This window comes from Leptodactylus fuscus, chromosome 4 (assembly GCF_031893055.1).
Source record: "Leptodactylus fuscus isolate aLepFus1 chromosome 4, aLepFus1.hap2, whole genome shotgun sequence".
NCBI lineage: Eukaryota > Metazoa > Chordata > Amphibia > Anura > Leptodactylidae > Leptodactylus > Leptodactylus fuscus.
This window is the reverse complement of record NC_134268.1, coordinates 105,780,159-105,799,458: the sequence shown is the minus strand read 5'-3', so window position 1 is coordinate 105,799,458 and position 19,300 is coordinate 105,780,159. Positions and strand designations below refer to the sequence as shown.

General features: G+C 40.7%; 1 protein-coding gene across 1 annotated transcript in view; it reads left to right on the top strand.

Moving 5' to 3' along the window:
* TNFRSF11A (TNF receptor superfamily member 11a) overlaps positions 1–18,825 on the top strand; it is a 72,003-nt gene extending 53,178 nt beyond the window's left edge. The window contains exons 4-10 of the mRNA XM_075270939.1: positions 4,874–5,017; positions 6,773–6,866; positions 9,723–9,808; positions 13,845–13,949; positions 14,871–14,923; positions 16,754–17,297; positions 17,881–18,825. Of these exons, the coding sequence (XP_075127040.1) occupies positions 4,874–5,017; positions 6,773–6,866; positions 9,723–9,808; positions 13,845–13,949; positions 14,871–14,923; positions 16,754–17,297; positions 17,881–18,263 (1,409 nt within the window). The 3' untranslated portion in view covers positions 18,264–18,825. The remainder of the gene's footprint in view (positions 1–4,873; positions 5,018–6,772; positions 6,867–9,722; positions 9,809–13,844; positions 13,950–14,870; positions 14,924–16,753; positions 17,298–17,880) is intronic.
* Positions 18,826–19,300: the final 475 nt, after the last annotated feature.

Sequence of the window (19,300 nt, the reverse complement as noted above, 5' to 3'; positions counted from 1 at the left end):
CAGACAATGGCACTGTATACCAGTAGTAAAAATTGTGGGTGCACGTAACCCCAATATATTCTTTGAATTCCCAGTCAGAAACTGGCACTATATGGCAGTAGCAAGAAATGAGGGTATTTATAACCCCAATATATTCTTTGAATTCCCAGTCAGACAATGGCACTGTATACCAGTAGTAAAAATTGTGGGTGCACGTAACCCCAATATATTCTTTGAATTCCCAGTCAGAAACTGGCACTATATGGCAGTAGCAAGAAATGAGGGTATTTGTATTCCCAATATACTCTTTGAATTCCCAGTCAGACAATGGCACTGTATACCAGTAGTAAAAATTGTGGGTGCACGTAACCCCAATATATTCTTTGAATTCCCAGTCAGAAACTGGCACTATATGGCAGTAGCAAGAAATGAGGGTATTTATAACCCCAATATATTCTTTGAATTCCCAGTCAGACAATGGCACTGTATACCAGTAGTAAAAATTGTGGGTGCACGTAACCCCAATATATTCTTTGAATTCCCAGTCAGAAACTGGCACTATATGGCAGTAGCAAGAAATGAGGGTATTTGTATTCCCAATATACTCTTTGAATTCCCAGTCAGACAATGGCACTGTATACCAGTAGTAAAAATTGTGGGTGCACGTAACCCCAATATATTCTTTGAATTACCAGTCAGAAACTGGCACTATATGGCAGTAGCAAGAAATGAGGGTATTTATAACCCCAATATATTCTTTGAATTCCCAGTCAGACAATGGCACTGTATACCAGTAGTAAAAATTGTGGGTGCACGTAACCCCAATATATTCTTTGAATTCCCAGTCAGAAACTGGCACTATATGGCAGTAGCAAGAAATGAGGGTATTTGTATTCCCAATATACTCTTTGAATTCCCAGTCAGACAATGGCACTGTATACCAGTAGTAAAAATTGTGGGTGCACGTAACCCCAATATATTCTTTGAATTCCCAGTCAGAAACTGGCACTATATGGCAGTAGCAAGAAATGAGGGTATTTATAACCCCAATATATTCTTTGAATTCCCAGTCAGACAATGGCACTGTATACCAGTAGTAAAAATTGTGGGTGCACGTAACCCCAATATATTCTTTGAATTCCCAGTCAGAAACTGGCACTATATGGCAGTAGCAAGAAATGAGGGTATTTGTATTCCCAATATACTCTTTGAATTCCCAGTCAGACAATGGCACTGTATACCAGTAGTAAAAATTGTGGGTGCACGTAACCCCAATATATTCTTTGAATTCCCAGTCAGAAACTGGCACTATATGGCAGTAGCAAGAAATGAGGGTATTTATAACCCCAATATATTCTTTGAATTCCCAGTCAGACAATGGCACTGTATACCAGTAGTAAAAATTGTGGGTGCACGTAACCCCAATATATTCTTTGAATTTCCAGTCAGAAACTGGCACTATATGGCAGTAGCAAGAAATGAGGGTATTTGTATTCCCAATATACTCTTTGAATTCCCAGTCAGACAATGGCACTGTATACCAGTAGTAAAAATTGTGGGTGCACGTAACCCCAATATATTCTTTGAATTCCCAGTCAGAAACTGGCACTATATGGCAGTAGCAAGAAATGAGGGTATTTATAACCCCAATATATTCTTTGAATTCCCAGTCAGACAATGGCACTGTATACCAGTAGTAAAAATTGTGGGTGCACGTAACCCCAATATATTCTTTGAATTCCCAGTCAGAAACTGGCACTATATGGCAGTAGCAAGAAATGAGGGTATTTGTATTCCCAATATACTCTTTGAATTCCCAGTCAGACAATGGCACTGTATACCAGTAGTAAAAATTGTGAGTGCACGTAACCCCAATATATTCTTTGAATTCCCAGTCAGAAACTGGCACTATATGGCAGTAGCAAGAAATGAGGGTATTTATAACCCCAATATATTCTTTGAATTCCCAGTCAGACAATGGCACTGTATACCAGTAGTAAAAATTGTGGGTGCACGTAACCCCAATATATTCTTTGAATTACCAGTCAGAAACTGGCACTATATGGCAGTAGCAAGAAATGAGGGTATTTATAACCCCAATATATTCTTTGAATTCCCAGTCAGACAATGGCACTGTATACCAGTAGTAAAAATTGTGGGTGCACGTAACCCCAATATATTCTTTGAATTACCAGTCAGAAACTGGCACTATATGGCAGTAGCAAGAAATGAGGGTATTTATAACCCCAATATATTCTTTGAATTCCCAGTCAGACAATGGCACTGTATACCAGTAGTAAAAATTGTGGGTGCACGTAACCCCAATATATTCTTTGAATTCCCAGTCAGAAACTGGCACTATATGGCAGTAGCAAGAAATGAGGGTATTTGTATTCCCAATATACTCTTTGAATTCCCAGTCAGACAATGGCACTGTATACCAGTAGTAAAAATTGTGGGTGCACGTAACCCCAATATATTCTTTGAATTACCAGTCAGAAACTGGCACTATATGGCAGTAGCAAGAAATGAGGGTATTTATAACCCCAATATATTCTTTGAATTCCCAGTCAGACAATGGCACTGTATACCAGTAGTAAAAATTGTGGGTGCACGTAACCCCAATATATTCTTTGAATTACCAGTCAGAAACTGGCACTATATGGCAGTAGCAAGAAATGAGGGTATTTATAACCCCAATATATTCTTTGAATTCCCAGTCAGACAATGGCACTGTATACCAGTAGTAAAAATTGTGGGTGCACGTAACCCCAATATATTCTTTGAATTCCCAGTCAGAAACTGGCACTATATGGCAGTAGCAAGAAATGAGGGTATTTGTATTCCCAATATACTCTTTGAATTCCCAGTCAGACAATGGCACTGTATACCAGTAGTAAAAATTGTGGGTGCACGTAACCCCAATATATTCTTTGAATTCCCAGTCAGAAACTGGCACTATATGGCAGTAGCAAGAAATGAGGGTATTTATAACCCCAATATATTCTTTGAATTCCCAGTCAGACAATGGCACTGTATACCAGTAGTAAAAATTGTGGGTGCACGTAACCCCAATATATTCTTTGAATTCCCAGTCAGAAACTGGCACTATATGGCAGTAGCAAGAAATGAGGGTATTTGTATTCCCAATATACTCTTTGAATTCCCAGTCAGACAATGGCACTGTATACCAGTAGTAAAAATTGTGGGTGCACGTAACCCCAATATATTCTTTGAATTACCAGTCAGAAACTGGCACTATATGGCAGTAGCAAGAAATGAGGGTATTTATAACCCCAATATATTCTTTGAATTCCCAGTCAGACAATGGCACTGTATACCAGTAGTAAAAATTGTGGGTGCACGTAACCCCAATATATTCTTTGAATTCCCAGTCAGAAACTGGCACTATATGGCAGTAGCAAGAAATGAGGGTATTTGTATTCCCAATATACTCTTTGAATTCCCAGTCAGACAATGGCACTGTATACCAGTAGTAAAAATTGTGGGTGCACGTAACCCCAATATATTCTTTGAATTCCCAGTCAGACACTGGCACTATATGGCAGTAGCAAGAAATGAGGGTATTTGTATTCCCAATATATTCTTTGAATTCCCAGTCAGACAATGGCACTGTATACCAGTAGTAAAAATTGTGGGTGCACGTAACCCCAATATATTCTTTGAATTACCAGTCAGAAACTGGCACTATATGGCAGTAGCAAGAAATGAGGGTATTTGTATTCCCAATATATTCTTTGAATTCCCAGTCAGACAATGGCACTGTATACCAGTAGTAAAAATTGTGGGTGTATATAGCCCCAATTCTATTGCTAGGGGACTTGCAGGGTATTTCTGGGGTGAAGGTGGGGGGGCACGCCGTTGGAACGGGTATCGGGGTATATATCGGGTATACGGGAATACACTGACAGTGTATTCCATTCAGGATCCTGGGAAAGCTGGGTTGCGGCGATTGAGCCCGTCAGTGCCACGTTACACTGACAAGCTTCTCCCTGGAATTTAGCTCTTACAAGAGCTGTTGGTTGTCTTCTCCTTCCTATCCTAGCCTGTCCCTGCCTACCCAGAATCTAAGCCCTAGCTAGCTGGACGGAAACCTCCGTCCTCGGTGAATTGCAAGCTCAGAATGACGCGAAGCTGGGCGTCGCTGTTCTTTTAAATTAGAGGTCACATGTTTTCGGCAGCCAATGGGTTTTGCCTACTTTTTTCAACGTCACCGGTGTCGTAGTTCCTGTCCCACCTACCCAGCGCTGTTATTGGAGCAAAAAAGGCGCCAGGGAAGGTGGGAGGGGAATCGAGTAATGGCGCACTTTACCACGCGGTGTTCGATTCGATTCGAACATGCCGAACAGCCTAATATCCGATCGAACATGAGTTCGATAGAACACTGTTCGCTCATCTCTAGGAGTGGACCAAAATTCCTCCTGACATGTGCACAAGCCTCATCATCAACTACAAAAAACGTCTGACCTCTGTGCGCGCCAACAAGAATTTTACCACCAAGTATTAAGTCTTGTTTGCCAGAAGGATCAAATACTTACTTCTCTATGCAAAATGCAAATACATTTTTAACATTTATACAATGTGATTTTCTGGATTTATTTTTGATATTCTATTGCTCACTGTTAAAATTACCCTACCCTTAAAATTATAGACTGTTCATGTCTTTGTCAGTGGGAAAACTTACAAAATCAGCAAGGGGTCAAATAATTATTCCCTTCAATGTATCTAAATTTAATATTAGACATTTGTAACTTCATTTTTGCAAACAATTTTCCAACTTTAAGCATCATTTTTATATTTGTGTTATTGAATTGTATGACAGGTTAAGCCCATGTTCAGTGCAAGTTTACATATGGAACTTCCCTTTTGACAGGAAAAGCTTTGCGTATGTCCTATCCAGGGAACAGTACATACCCTCGGGAATGTGAATGCACTGAAGGATACCACTTTGAGCCAAAACAAGAATTATGTGTGGAGAATACTAAGTGCCTTGCTGGATTTGGGGTACAGTCTCCAGGTGACTATCATGGGACAGGGAGGCCTGTTCTCCTGTACAAACTAATTGTTAGAAGGCTTTCTATATACTTATTATATGTACTGCAAAGTAAGAATGATTTAAAAAAAAAATAGAAGTGTTAATTCATTTTTGTCAAGTTACAAAATTAAGTGATTGAACAAATGAGAAATCTAAATCAATTTTTGATATGACTTCCCTTTTATTTGAAATGAGCATCAGCATTTTGGTACATTTGCAGTTTTTGAAGAAATTCATCAGGAAGCTTGTTCCAAACATTTTGCAGAACTAATCACTGATCTTCTGTAGAAGTAGGCTTGCTCATATCCTTTTGTCTCTTAAGCCCCTTTTACATGACCATGTGCTAAGTCAGTATGCTATCCAGGTTCATTCATGGCCTACGAATAGCACACAGTTGTGTGCAACCTGCCATAGGTTAAAGACCCATGTTGTGGACTGCAGTGAAAAAGTGGTTTTTACCACATTGCTTTTCACACGTGACAGTTTTGGAAATCGTAGCATTTCCATTGCACATATTTATCTGTAATGTGTGGATGGGAGTCGCTAGGACTAAATGTAATCCTAGAAAGACTCAATAACAATGAGATCAGGACCCAGTATTATCTCTTCCAGAACTCCTTTTCCAAAGGGTGGTCACACTAAATATTGATGTAATTTAGGCTAAGGCTCCAGGAGCCTAAAGCCTAGAGCCACGGTTAAAAAAAAAAATGCTCGCGTTTCCGCAGTTAAATTGACATTCAACTTTTGAAAACGCAGCTTTTACGCAGTGCTCTTTTTTTTTTTTTGAGCCAAAGCCACAAGTCGATTGAGCAGAAGGGAGAAGTACAAGTGTTCTCTTTATATTTGCATTCCTTATGAGCCACTACTTGGTTTGGCTCAAAAAAACCTCAGCAAAAAAAATGCTCAGCTGCTTTTCCACAATGTGCGACCTTAGCCTTAGATTTCTCTTTTTCAATCATTTAATTTTTTGAATTGACAAATATAAACTACTAGCAGAAGGACGCGGCTTTGCATGGGTATATAAAAACCTGGTTTAAAGCTGTTTGTATGTCAAGACTGAAGAAACTTCCATTGGTCCATAAGCATGATGTGATCATGTGTATCTCAGTTTGGATATCAGTGAAACACCTGTGAAAAATGGCTGGGTTGTTATGGACACCTGGAGTAAAACTGTGTGTATGTGGCCTTGTGTAACAGTGTCATCCACAGCGCCCTGTGCCTTTCAAGCTGACCTACTGTAGTGAAGAATAATGGCTGGGTTGTTATGGAAACCTGGAGTAAAGCTGTGTGCATGTGGAGACTAAGCACTTGAGAGCTTCTGTTGGCTGATAAATGACATGTGACCGTGTGTATGGCAGTTGGAATATGAGTGAAAGACTTGTAGGCTTCTATTGGCTAATGCAGGTCAGTTTTTTTTGGAAATACTGTATCTCAGGAATGGTAAGTCCAAGAGAGCTGAGACCCAGTCTAAAACTTTCCCGGACACCTGATGTACCTGTTGCCAAATTTGGTGAAGATAAGTCCAGTCGTTTGGTCGCGCATAAAGACCAGACAGACAAATAGACAGATCGACAGACAGACAGAAACTCATTTTTATATATATAAGAGATTAACACTTCTTCTTTTGAAAGCATTCTTACATTACAGCATGTTTTCCAAACCTGTATAAAGCGTTTTCACAATATATGTGTAGTGTATATTTATGTAAGCATTTACACTTTGATTTCTTTTTCATAGTCCAACCAAATAAAAATACTGTCTGCATACCATGTCCTGCAGGATATTATTCCAACTCCTCATCTAAAACAGATGCATGTACTCCCTGGACAAAGTAAGTCATTCACATTGTAGCTGAGCATATTGTATCCAGAAAGTGTATCTTAAAAGGATTGACCACTTATCTAAGCCCACCAGTACTTATCCTCTCACCTACTACACAGGGGTGATATGGCCTAGGATATGTGAAAACAAAAAATAGCACCGCACTGTATATGGTGTAGTAAGCTTGGTATATTAGTAGCTAATTTAAGTAGAGTGGTTGCCCTCACCTTGTTTGGTTGTGAGAGATCACAACCATCAATAGGCAGTAGAACCGTTTCCTCCCTGGGGGATGTCCAGCAGAGGAGTCAGAACTTTGAACCTACAGACAAGTTCTTATGCACTTGAGAAAGGGTCTTTTGACTTGAAACGCGTTGTGTGTGAACTATAATATAATAAATTTGTATATCTAACCAAATCTAACAGGTGAAGCACAGTCCTTGTTCCTCGGTCCCCTACGTTTATGGCCTAGGATATGGATACTACATTAGTTTTCAGATAGGTGAATAATAACTCAGTAATTGTGGTTCTCTTTGTCTAATATTATAATGTGGATTTGACACATTCAAGGGGAACAACATAATAATAAGCATCCAAATAAAGAACTTCAGCACTCCATAAATATTGATGTTCTTTATCTAGATGTACTAAGGGTTGGGAGCCTACTTAAAGAGAACTTTTCACCTCCTCCAACAAGCCCAGCTTTTTTCATAAATTAATAGTTGCTGCTACACTGTTTCGGGCACAGCTGGAATTTTTTCTCAAGCCCCCACTGTTCCCAAGCAATCACTGCTATTATTTTTTTCTATTTAATATACTATTTAGGCTCTGTACTATCAGTAGGGCAGGGTCAGGAAGGAGCGGGCAAGGGGTGTGATTCTCAGCTCTGAGACTGGATGTTTCTGTTTGGAGCTCTGAATGACACTCCCCTGCCTGACACCGCTTTTCTGACAGTTCAGAGCTTTAATAGCATATCAGGTACAAAAACTACCTGTGTTACTTGGGAATGCTGGAGACTAGAGAGAAAATTCCAACTGCGCTGGAGTCAGTAGAACAGCGCCTATTGAACGAAGCTGAGAACTTGAATTGGCGGAGGTGGTGAAAGGTCCTCTTTAGCACCCTATTTTATACCATCCAGAGTGTGGCACACAAGTTTACTTATAATAATGGTAGGGACACTGCAATGGCTAATATAGTATTTCGTAAATAGACAATTATAGTTTAAAATTGGGAAGGTTTTCATTGTTGTGCTGTGCTTAGGTTTGAGACCATGCACGAATAAAGATCTCACACAGTGGCCCTGCCAAAATTTACATGGTGCTTTCAGATAGCGTTGTTTGTATATGACAAATCTGCAACAGATCTGCAAGAAGTACTCTTTCATATCATGGCACAATGTTTGCTTAGTACATTCCTGTTCTGGCATTTGTGCTTTTCCTCTCCATTTTGCGATCTTTATTTGCTATTCACTTGACTTGTGATCCTGTTATAGAGGTTTATGACTTTTAACTAAATTACTTCTCAATTTTCATAGGTAAATAAGCTTTCTGAGGACTTTATTTGCTCCATGCTTCTTAGTGACAGAACTGAATACTTTTATTTTTTATGTCAACGATGGCTAGGATTTGTAAAATAAATTTAAAAAGTAGCCGTGGTCAAAAAAAACCAAAATATTTTCATGTAAATTTGCAGCAGTGCAATAATGGTGCTCAATGCCTTGTGTGAATGTCTGCTTAGAGATGGCCTGCAAGCTGAACTTATACTGTATAAAGCAGAATCAAAGAGTGACACGTACGAATGGTTTTTATATGGAATGTACACTGTTTGTTCATAAATGTAATGAAGTTATGCGCTAATATTTTTTTTTTTAACATTAAGAATTTTAATTGAAATTTAGTTAAATCACAAACAAAGTATTGATAGTAAAGGGTAGACGAGGGGGTGCTGAGGAACAGAGGGAAGGGTAGGGTGAACAAGAAATAGCAGGTGGGCAGCAGGGAGGATCATAGGGATGGGGGAAACAATAGCTCTGTCGCAGCAGAATCAAATACAGGAACAAGAACAAAGGTAAACAGACATCATGTCAAATACAGAGGGGGGGAGGGGATAATCAGGAGGACACAGAAGGGAAGGCAGACTGAAATCAGCAGAATAGTAAAAAGGATTCAACAAGAGCCACGTTTGCTGGTGGTCTCTATCATCTGGTTTCAATTCCGCTAGCAAATTTTCCTTGCTGCGTATGCATAAAACCTCCTAAAGACAAGACAGCAGAGTGGTGGGAGTCAGGGATTTCCACAGTCTTGGGATACCGGACCTCACTGTTACTAATAGGAAGCTCAACAGCTTACGGCTACACTTCTTAAACTTACGCAGGAAGATAGAGAGAAGCAATGCCATTAACCTAAATAATACAAGGGACAGATGACAAAAATTGGTGAAGAAGCTTACATCCTCACCAGACATGTGTCATCATACTCTGGCCGGCGTTGTATCTCCAACAGTGGTCAGAGGAGGAAGGGTAGATCTCATGAAGGACAGAAGGCACTCTGTACCAGCGGGAGAAGATCTTACAGTTCACTTCTAGCGTCTTGAAAGATATAGAGAACTTATGGCGATCATGGAATGCCGAGGACCACGCATCTGGCGAGAATGAGACCCCCAGTTCCCTTCCCAACTACTTGTGAATGCTGGTAGACTGTTGGTGGAATCCTCCATGAGTATGCCATAGATAAGCGAGACAGTATGAGTGGCAGCACTAGTTGAATGCGCTAATATTTTTACGCCTTTTGATTGTACAGGATATGGTGACTTAGTGTCTATATTTAGTATATGACTTGTGACTTCTTAGTGTTTTCTATGTCTTTTACAGTTGTACAGGTATTGGATTAGAAGAGATCGCTCCTGGCACTAACATCTCTGATGCTGTCTGCAATCAAGACATTGTCCTACAGGATTGTATGTGTCTGATTTTAGCAAATAAACATATTCTGATGTAATAAAGCAATAGTGACGATGTGTTTAACCTGAACAGATGTTAAAGGGGTTTTCCTAGCTAAAAAATCTTTCAGACCTATCCTAAGGTTTAGGATTAGCAGGGGTTCAACACCCAGCACTTCCATCGATTAGCTGTTCTAGACAACTCATATATACAGAAAGAAGAGCAGGAACCAGTCAGCTCTGATCCCATCTCATATTAGTGTTATATTTTTAGCCTGAAAAACCCAATTAAAAAATGATCTCATTGTTGTCAAAACATTGGGGTTCTGCCAGCTGGGTTCTCAGCTGCTATTGCAACCATTTTGGTACATGTTCATTTAAATCAGGCTCTCAGAGGTTTTTCTTAAGAACTCCGTATATCAATTCAGTCCTGAAAATTTTTATGTTAGGGTCAACTTAATCAAACAGTGTTTTCGTCTTGAGAATCGGTGTCTCTGTTGTCACGATATCACCATTTTTGTTAATATGCAAATAAACTCTTGAGGTCAATGGCAATGCTGTCATTGCTCCAAAGAGCTCAGTTGCATATTGACAAAAATGACAATGGAGGCACAAGGGAAAAAGCTAGGGGAGAGGGGGTTTATTTTTTCTTTTTCAACCCCTTTAATATAAGAGACTTTGTGTATATCTTCTCAATCCCCCTACAGTTTTGGACGAGCAGGACTCAGGCCTTGAGCTAAGTGCATTACAGTTCACCCCAAATACAGTATGTTCAGAGGCACTGTAACTTTCAATGGCTCTAAAGCTTTGTTCACATCTGCGTCGGTAATCCATTCGGGCGAGTCTGCATTGGGACCACCCTAACGGACTACCGAACATATTTGCCAATGGTGTGCAGTGAAAGCACACGGATCCAGGGTCGGACTGGGATGTCTAGGGCCCACCAGTGGAATTGTTTCTAGGGGCCCACCGCCAGGACCCTGCAGATCAGCGGTACCGAGACAGGGCGGTTAACGGTAATAACATGTTGGGAGCCATGTTACTCACGCACTATACCATGTGCAGTACATATACCTACTGCTACAGCCTGTATGGCAAGTGAACAGCATGGCTCCTAGAAATGTTACCATTACCTGTAGCTGAAGTGTCCTGGAAAAGCTGATCTGCAGAGGTCCTGGCTGTTGTATCATCGCAGATGTAATATTGATGGCCTATCCTAAGGACAGACCATCAATATTAGAAAGATGGATACATCCTTTAAAGTGGTTGTCCAGGAATTGGAGCAACTCATGTGGTGGGAGGGAGGTGTAAAATAAAAAAACAAATAAATAAAAAAAGAATACTCATCTGTCCTTAGCGGTTAAACGGTTTTGCGGCGGAGAGCATAAAACGCTCACCGCCGCACCCGGTCTGACAGCTTTCTGTCTTCTACATGCAGAAGACGGAAAGCTGAGAACGGACTGCCGAACGCTAGTGTGAACCTAGCGTAAGCCTAAAGCCCCATGTAGCAAGACAAAGCAAAAAGCGCTGCGGGAAAAACCCCGGCGGTAACACATCAGTTTTTCCTGCAGCGCTTATTGCAGAAACTCCGCAGAGGTTTCCTCTGAGGACTTTGTTTCCTTTAGGGTAAGTTCACGAGGGGATTTTTGGTCAGGATTTTGAGGCCGTATCTGCCTCAAAATCCTGACCAAAAAGATGGCTCCCATTGAAATCAATGGGAGCCGGTCAGTTCTTTTTTTTCCGGGAGCCGGTTTGTTCCAACTCCCAGAAAAAGAAGCGAGGTGCTCATTCTTCAGGTCGTTTCGCCTCGCGATTCAGCCTGAAGACACTCCCTCCTCCCATCTAGGCCCATTTATTGGGCCTAATCTGGAGCAGAGTGCATGACTGGATGCCGGTGCATCCAGTCGCGGCTACCCGATTTTTGGTCCGGAACCTGAGGCGGCCTCTGCCTCAGGTTCCGGACCAAAAAACCCCGTGTGAACTTAGCCTTATACCTATAGTGAAACTGCAGGTGTTTCTGTAGATATAAGTGACATGCTGCAATTTCCAAAACCGCAACAGTTTTGGAAATTGCAGTGTGTCCGCCATGTGTGTTTTTCTGCAATGTGTGGATGGGATTGCACTCACTATATACCTACACACTCAGGCCTGGTTCACATCTGCGTTCAGTAATCCATTCGGGGAGTCCACATGGGGACCCTCCCAAACAGACTACCGAACGCATTAGCAAGTGGTATGCAGTGAAAGCACACATAGACTATAATGGGGTCCATGTGCTTTCCGTGCGGTGTCTGCATACAACATGCGGACAGAAAAGTACTTTACAATCTACTTTCCTGTCCACATGACTCATGCGGACACCGCGCGGAAAGCACACGGACCCCATTATAGTCTATGCGGTCCGCGTACTTTCACTGCACACCGCTTGCTAATGCGTTTGGTAATCCGTTCGTGGGGAAGGGGGAGGGGGTTCCCATGCAGACTCCCCAAACAGATCACCGAACGCAGATGTGAACCAGGCCTTAAACATATACCATATATACTCACACATATACAATACAATATACACATACAATACTATAGCACAAATACATTTATATACATTCATATACCATATAAGTCATATATATACTTGTATGAATACTATATATACACACACACACACACATATATACATATACATTATTATAGCATACAGTATATACTCACACATACCTGTATACAAACATACAGTACTCACACAGTATACAAGACACATACTTTACACAAATGTACATATATACATATTAAACATACAGACTTTACAAAGAGTTTACTCACCTATTCCAGCAGCAGTCGGCTCCCTGTCCTCCCCACACGCTGCGATGTAAGAGGACTCAGTGTGAGGAGGAGGGGGGAGGGGGAGGAAGTGCGTGCGTGCAGCAGGGGAGATCTCACAGGACAGCAGCTGCAGGTAAGTGAAGGGAGAAGCCATTAGCTGAGGCTGAAGAAAGACACGTTGTCCTCCGATGTGTACTTCTTCAGCATCAGCTAATGGGGGCCCCTGTGTGTGGAGGCAGATGCATTGGCCAGGTGCCCGGTTGGGGCCCCTGGCCATCCCGATCGGGCCCCGACCAATGCATCTGCATTGGTAAAAATCAAAACTTTAAGTCAGGGCTCGGGGGCCCACCGGGAGATTCCCCGGTACACCGGTGGGCCAGTCCGAGCCTGCACGGATCCCCATAGACTGTAATGGGGTCTGTGTGCTTGTCGCGAGATCTCCACAGGGAACATGTGGACAGGAAAGTACTTCACAATCTACTTTTCTGTCCGCATGACTTGTGTGGATATCTCGCTGCAAGTACACAGACCCCATTATAGTCTAGGCTCAAGGGGTATTCTAAAAAACATTTATTCTCTATCCACAGAAAAAGGGATACATTCAGACCCCAGCAGTCCTAAGAATGGGGCCCAAAAGTTGAATGGCACCATTATTTCTACAGGGGGAAGACTCTCTGAGGCTTAGGCCCCATATTGCCAAAATGCCATGATTTGGCCTTTGCTTTTAACATTACCTGTAAAGTGGATGAAATTCTGGCTAATCCTATCCACACATTGCAGAAAAATATCCACAGTAGAAATGCTGCGATTTCAAACACAGTCATGTCTTTTCAAATTGCAGCCTGTCAATTATAACTACGAAAAACCTGGCATTTTCTATGTAGGTATAATAAGGACAGAAAGTGTGCTGTGGAAATAAACGTGTGTTTCTGCCACGGTCTTCTCTGCAGTGCCCTTTGGCTGAAGCTCACTACAAGGGGCCTTATTCTTAGTTTAGTTAATATAACTGGAACCATGATGTGCATTACGGATACTGATGGATCTTATCAGCTTGAAAACTGGAATTGTATATAGTAATACAGCAGAATGGCCATCAAAAAGCGATGATAGAAGAGAAACTTGTAATGTGAATGGAACATTATTGGATAAAATAATTCACTTGCTTGAATTGTGATGTTTATATTTGCCTTTTATGTCTGTTCTCATGTATGTGTTATTTGTTTTCTATATGCAGTGACAAAGGTGGAAATTCTAATTATTTTCCCTATTGTGGCATCAGGGATTGTGATATGCATCATCTACGCTGTGTGCTATAGGAAGAAGTTCAGCGCATTCAAAGGTATTACTCATCCCAATTTTATTAGCATGAGGGCCTGTGGAAATGAGCTTATTTCCATATAATATACATTCACCACTAATTAACTCTTAACTGCATGTGATGCACAAAACTGCTTCTGCTGTGGAAGTGATCAATGAAAATAACAATGGTTTACTAGTAAATACAATATAAGGAAAATGTTTGTTTTTGTACCATGTTAGCCAGTGGTTATGAATTATAAAAAAAACAACAAAAAAAACTTGCAAGTCTTCAGTCTTGAAGTCACTACTGAAGACTTACAAGTTTTTTTGTGTTTTTTTTATATATAGTAAATACAATAAACTAATGTAAGAATTTAAAAGGAATCTGTCAAGGGAATACGTGGTACTAAACGACCAACAGGTCCTTATTGACCGGTGGAGTCTAGTCCCAGATACTTAAATGTCTTTATACTTACCTGGAGGTGAGTCCAGTGAGGCTGTTTTCACATCATTTTATGTTTCAGACAAGGAATCCTTTTTTTTTTTTTTTTTTTTTTTGCTGAAAAACAATCTGTTAGTGAAGTTTAAATGGAATGAAACAATATGGTTGAATTTTGTGGTAAAAATTTGTAGTGAATTGGTGAGGCAGTCCACCATATCGCTCCGCTGCACGTGTGCTTCAGGTTTGTTGTGCAGCCAGTGAAAGAGATATATAACTTTGGTTTCAATGAAGATCAATGAAAGTACAAGCAGCACTTTTCTCTCCGCATTTTTTGTGCAGAAACCACACGGACCTATTAGTCTATGGGGTCCACGGGTTTCCTAAAGTAACTGCTATTTTATGCGGATTAGGTTTCTGTTCGTGGGGGTCCCCAAATGGTCACCCGAGTGCAGATGTGAAACAAGCCTTAGATACTGAATTACTGAGCCTGTGATTAACCTATTCCATTTACATTTTTAGCGCAAGTTCAGGATTGGGTACAGCAAAGTTGTGGCCAAAAACATGGATCTCAGGTATGATATACTATGTATAAGCATGGGAAGAATATGCAAATCTGTCTCCCAAGATGTAAACAGGGAGACAGTGCCTCTGTTATGCTGCCCTCTATAGCAAGCACCCTGAACAACATGCCCGACTTCCCAGAAGCCTTTGCTGCATGATGCGAGGTTATAACCAAATCAATTTCTCAGCTACGGACGGCACCGTTTCTGTCTCTTTGGACTTCATCAGCGCAGCCTAGAGAGAATTGATTTGGTTTAAGTGAGAGGCTGAGAGACCAGATTGTGGGGATAACGTCTATCCTTAGGGAGAGACCACCTTCTCTGGTGTGTGGAGACTTATACAGCCATAGTTGCTCCACTGCAAAGGAACATGGGAAGAATATGCAAATCTGTCTCCCAAGATGTAAACAGGGAGACAGTGCCTCTGTTATGCTGCCCTCTATAGTATAAGCAGTAAGTATGACCTGAAGTTGGTTCTAGTGCATGACCAAAATATACTGTTACCTTATCTGTGTACCCTATTGTTTATAGGGAGCAGTGATACTGATTCTTTTTTACCTGACCTGCCATATAAGAGACCTTAGTTGGAAAGGGGTTGCAACTTAAGAGGAAGAGACGTGGCTTGGAATGTGACATTCTAACACCAAAATTGTGGTGTGAAATTTTGGTAAAATTCAGTCCAGCCAATAGATGATGTAAACGTTTAGATAGGCACTTTATGAGTCAGATTTATCATACAACCAGAAACACTGATAAATCTGGTGCATTTTCAGATTGCCTGTCTAAACTGCCTTAGTGTTACTCAACATGGGCCACTATTTCCATTTATAATAATACTAGTTGAAGCTAAAAGGGTTATCCAGTATCAAAAAATGATCTACAAATACATCCACTGCAGTGTTAAAGGGGTTCTTCCATCTCAGTCTTTCTCCAGGCTGCATGCAGTGTCTGCTTCTCACTTAGTTTCTCCTCCTTCCCCCTCCTTCTTGGTAAACAGGCTGGAGAAGTCTCACAACACTTATATGGATGAGATAATATGCAGATTATCATACAGAGTGGACTCCATGGTATCTGTGTGTTTACATAGAGAGATAACAGACTCTGCTTTATCAGCAAACTGCAATTAGCAGAATGGATTGTCCTGCTGGCACTGAGCACTTGTCCTATCTCCCAGGTCCATGGTTATAGAAACACAGTGTAAACAATGGGAGGAATAAGGTCACATAGCAGGAAAACAGCAATTTCTAATGCAATATATTTAGGAAAAAGTCTTCAATTTACATAAGTTAATAGTATAGATAGGATCCTTGAGATGGGACAACCCCTTTAAATACTCACTTTTCCTTGTGCAGCCATTTCTTGACTTTAACTTACTTGAGACTCCTTTATAACTGTTATTTGCGAGCAGTAAATCTGAAGAAACTACATTTACGATAATGCATCTCTCTGCTCTCACGCTGTATGTTTGTTACTCACGGTTGGAGAGAGTGAGCTTGAACGAAACATCACAAGAGCATGTGACTCAGATGTGGGACTAATATACTACCTGTGATGGCATTGCAGGGGAGAGTAGAGAAGGGAGGGGTAAACAGAGAGTGATGCATCATGGTAAATGTAGTTTGTTCACAGATTCACATGTAAATAACAGTGATACAAGAAGTCTCCAGTAAAATAAAGCCAAGAAAAGGGTGCACAAGGAAACAGTATATAGCACTGATGTGGATGGTTGGTTTTGAAGATGATTTTTGGAACCTGGAAAACCCCTTTAAGTTGTATTTCTTATACACTTGAATACATATCCTTCTACTCAAGTCATGCTTATGTACAATTTTTGTATTTTAGGGTAAAACACCATTCAAAGAACAGAGTAAGAGTGTGTCAAAGGATTGCATACACAAAGTCGATTTATTTTCGGAGGAATGCAATCCTCTAAAAGAAACGTTGGTTTACCAGGGCAGAATGATTCCAATTGAGGATGAATATATAGACCAGAGAAGGTCATCTGAACCAGAGATCGGGAGTATGGTTGCAGGCATGGACTCAACATCAGATCTGGAAATTGGCTCTCTAGGAACATTCCCTGGCTTTTCAGATACTAGTTCAGATAGATTGCTGCCTCCCTCACAAGAAGAAGGCGTCAGTATTCCTCTCTATTCCCAACACCATTGTGGTCAGTCGGCAAAAGAAATTCAGGATCCTGCTGATAATGTGTGCGGCCATTGTGCCTCTCAGCACACGTTTCATGTATTCTCACAGGCAGCACATCCTACATCAGAGGGACATGATGGAGAGGATCCATGTTCTTGCTTCAATAACAGGCAGTATTCAAGAAGTGGGAGTAGTACCAGCAGCATCCCTACTACAGATACACCAACAACTCCATCAGGTTAGTCACTTGTATAATTCATCGTTCAAGTCATTATAATCCATCAGAATCCTTTAGACATGCTGCTGACTTTTAAGCACACAGTGCCTAATACAGTATGTATAAAGAGAAATCTACATGTAAAAACAAATTCTGCCATATCTTGACAAGGCTTCTTGAATAATATGTTGGCACTATATAAATAAAATGTATTATATATTGTTAATAATAATAATAATAGATTTCATACACACCAGCCAAACTGCAGACCTTAGACCTACAGTAGTCATGGCTATTTAATGATAGTTAAAATTAACTGATGGAGGAGAGTTAGGTAGTAGTTGGGTGCATCAGGATTGGTCAATTCGCCAATCCAAGAGCGGGAAGGAGTGCCACAGCGTACTTAGCCTAGCATGTATAGGATAGTTTGAAGTATTCACATTTATAGATTCATGCTAGGATATATGTGTTTTACTAGGAATAATCAAATCATTCAGTCTCATGATTTGTCCTGACATATAAGTAAGTTATCAGGAAAGAACTAATGAAATCTCACTCGCTGCATACGATATGTGAATTATTAGTTGTCATTTTCTCATCACAGGAAATGTGTCAGGAAATCACAACACCACAGTTATTTCAACTGCTCCAGTAATGAACATTAAAACAGATCTGGTTGTTGTGTACTATAACTCGAGCTCCCAGGACACACACACAGCGACTGAAAATGAGGACACCATGAGACGGCCAATGCAGGAGGAGAACCAGAGCCATTGTGACAGCTTTGTGGCCAACACTCAGTCTCCAAGATATACAGATATCCCCTGTTCTTCAGTGTTGGATACGGACAGCAAAACATTTTCAGAGGATTCGAGAAGTCCAGACTTTCCAGACATGTTTAGTCAAGAACAACCCAATATTTTTTTCTCTCCACATACAAACGTTTTACCTATACAAGAAGAAGGAAAGCCAGAATTTTATCTGTGAAGAATGAGGTTACTTATCCCCAGCTAATATTGTTTATTAGGATCATATGTAATGACAGAGAGCGGTCGTGGAATGACTTTCTGCTATTCTATATGACTGACACCTGTTGTCTGGTGCTCATTTTCCAGTATGTCATATATTTATCTATTTGTGTTGTGAGTCTGACCTCAGAACAGGGATTTGTACGGTATATTCATTTTATCAAGCAACAGCTTTTTAATGTTGGGTAAAGTAAGCGTTATAGTTTGTTATGGCTATTAGCTAATTGGTATTTAAAGGGTTTATCCAGGACTTTAATATTAAAGACCTTTGTGTAGGCCATAAGTATCAGATTGGTGGGGGCCCACTTCTTGGCTAATTGAAGGGGCTGCGACACCTGGGCAGTGGTGCAGCTTCTTTGTGGCGTTACATCCATTAGGCACATTAGCTTTCTTCAGTTCCAGTAAAGGGAACGGGATTGGGTTGCAGAACTAGATAAGGTTACTCAGGGCTGCAGAGTCGGCGTCAGGACTAATTTTGGGTGGAGTCAAGTGGGAGAAATAAAATTCTGAATTATTTTTAATTATAGCATACAATTAATGTTATTGTATAATTAATGACATAGTTTGTTGCGTATTTACTTTCATAGGAATTCCTGCAATAGTTTTTTGTGATTTGGAGGAGCTTTACTGGTTCTGAATGACCATTCCTTTACTGGTTCTGAGCCTTTTATGAAGGAGCCAGAATTGTGATATGGAAAAATACAGGATTCAAGTCAGTGTAGCTACTACATCATGTGTGGCCCCGTGCCTATTACCCCAGAAAATCTGTTTAAGGCCGGGGCCCCACGTGGCATAAACGCCGCGAATTGCCCGCTGCAGAAACACGGCAGAAAAAAATTGCAGCATTTTACAATCAGAGCAAAGTGGATGGGATTCTAGCAAATCTCATGAACACTTTGCGGTAAAAACCACGCTGCAGATATTCTGCGATTTCCAAAACCAGCAAATCGCAGCATGTAAATTAATACCTACAGAAACACTGGCGGTTTCCCCATA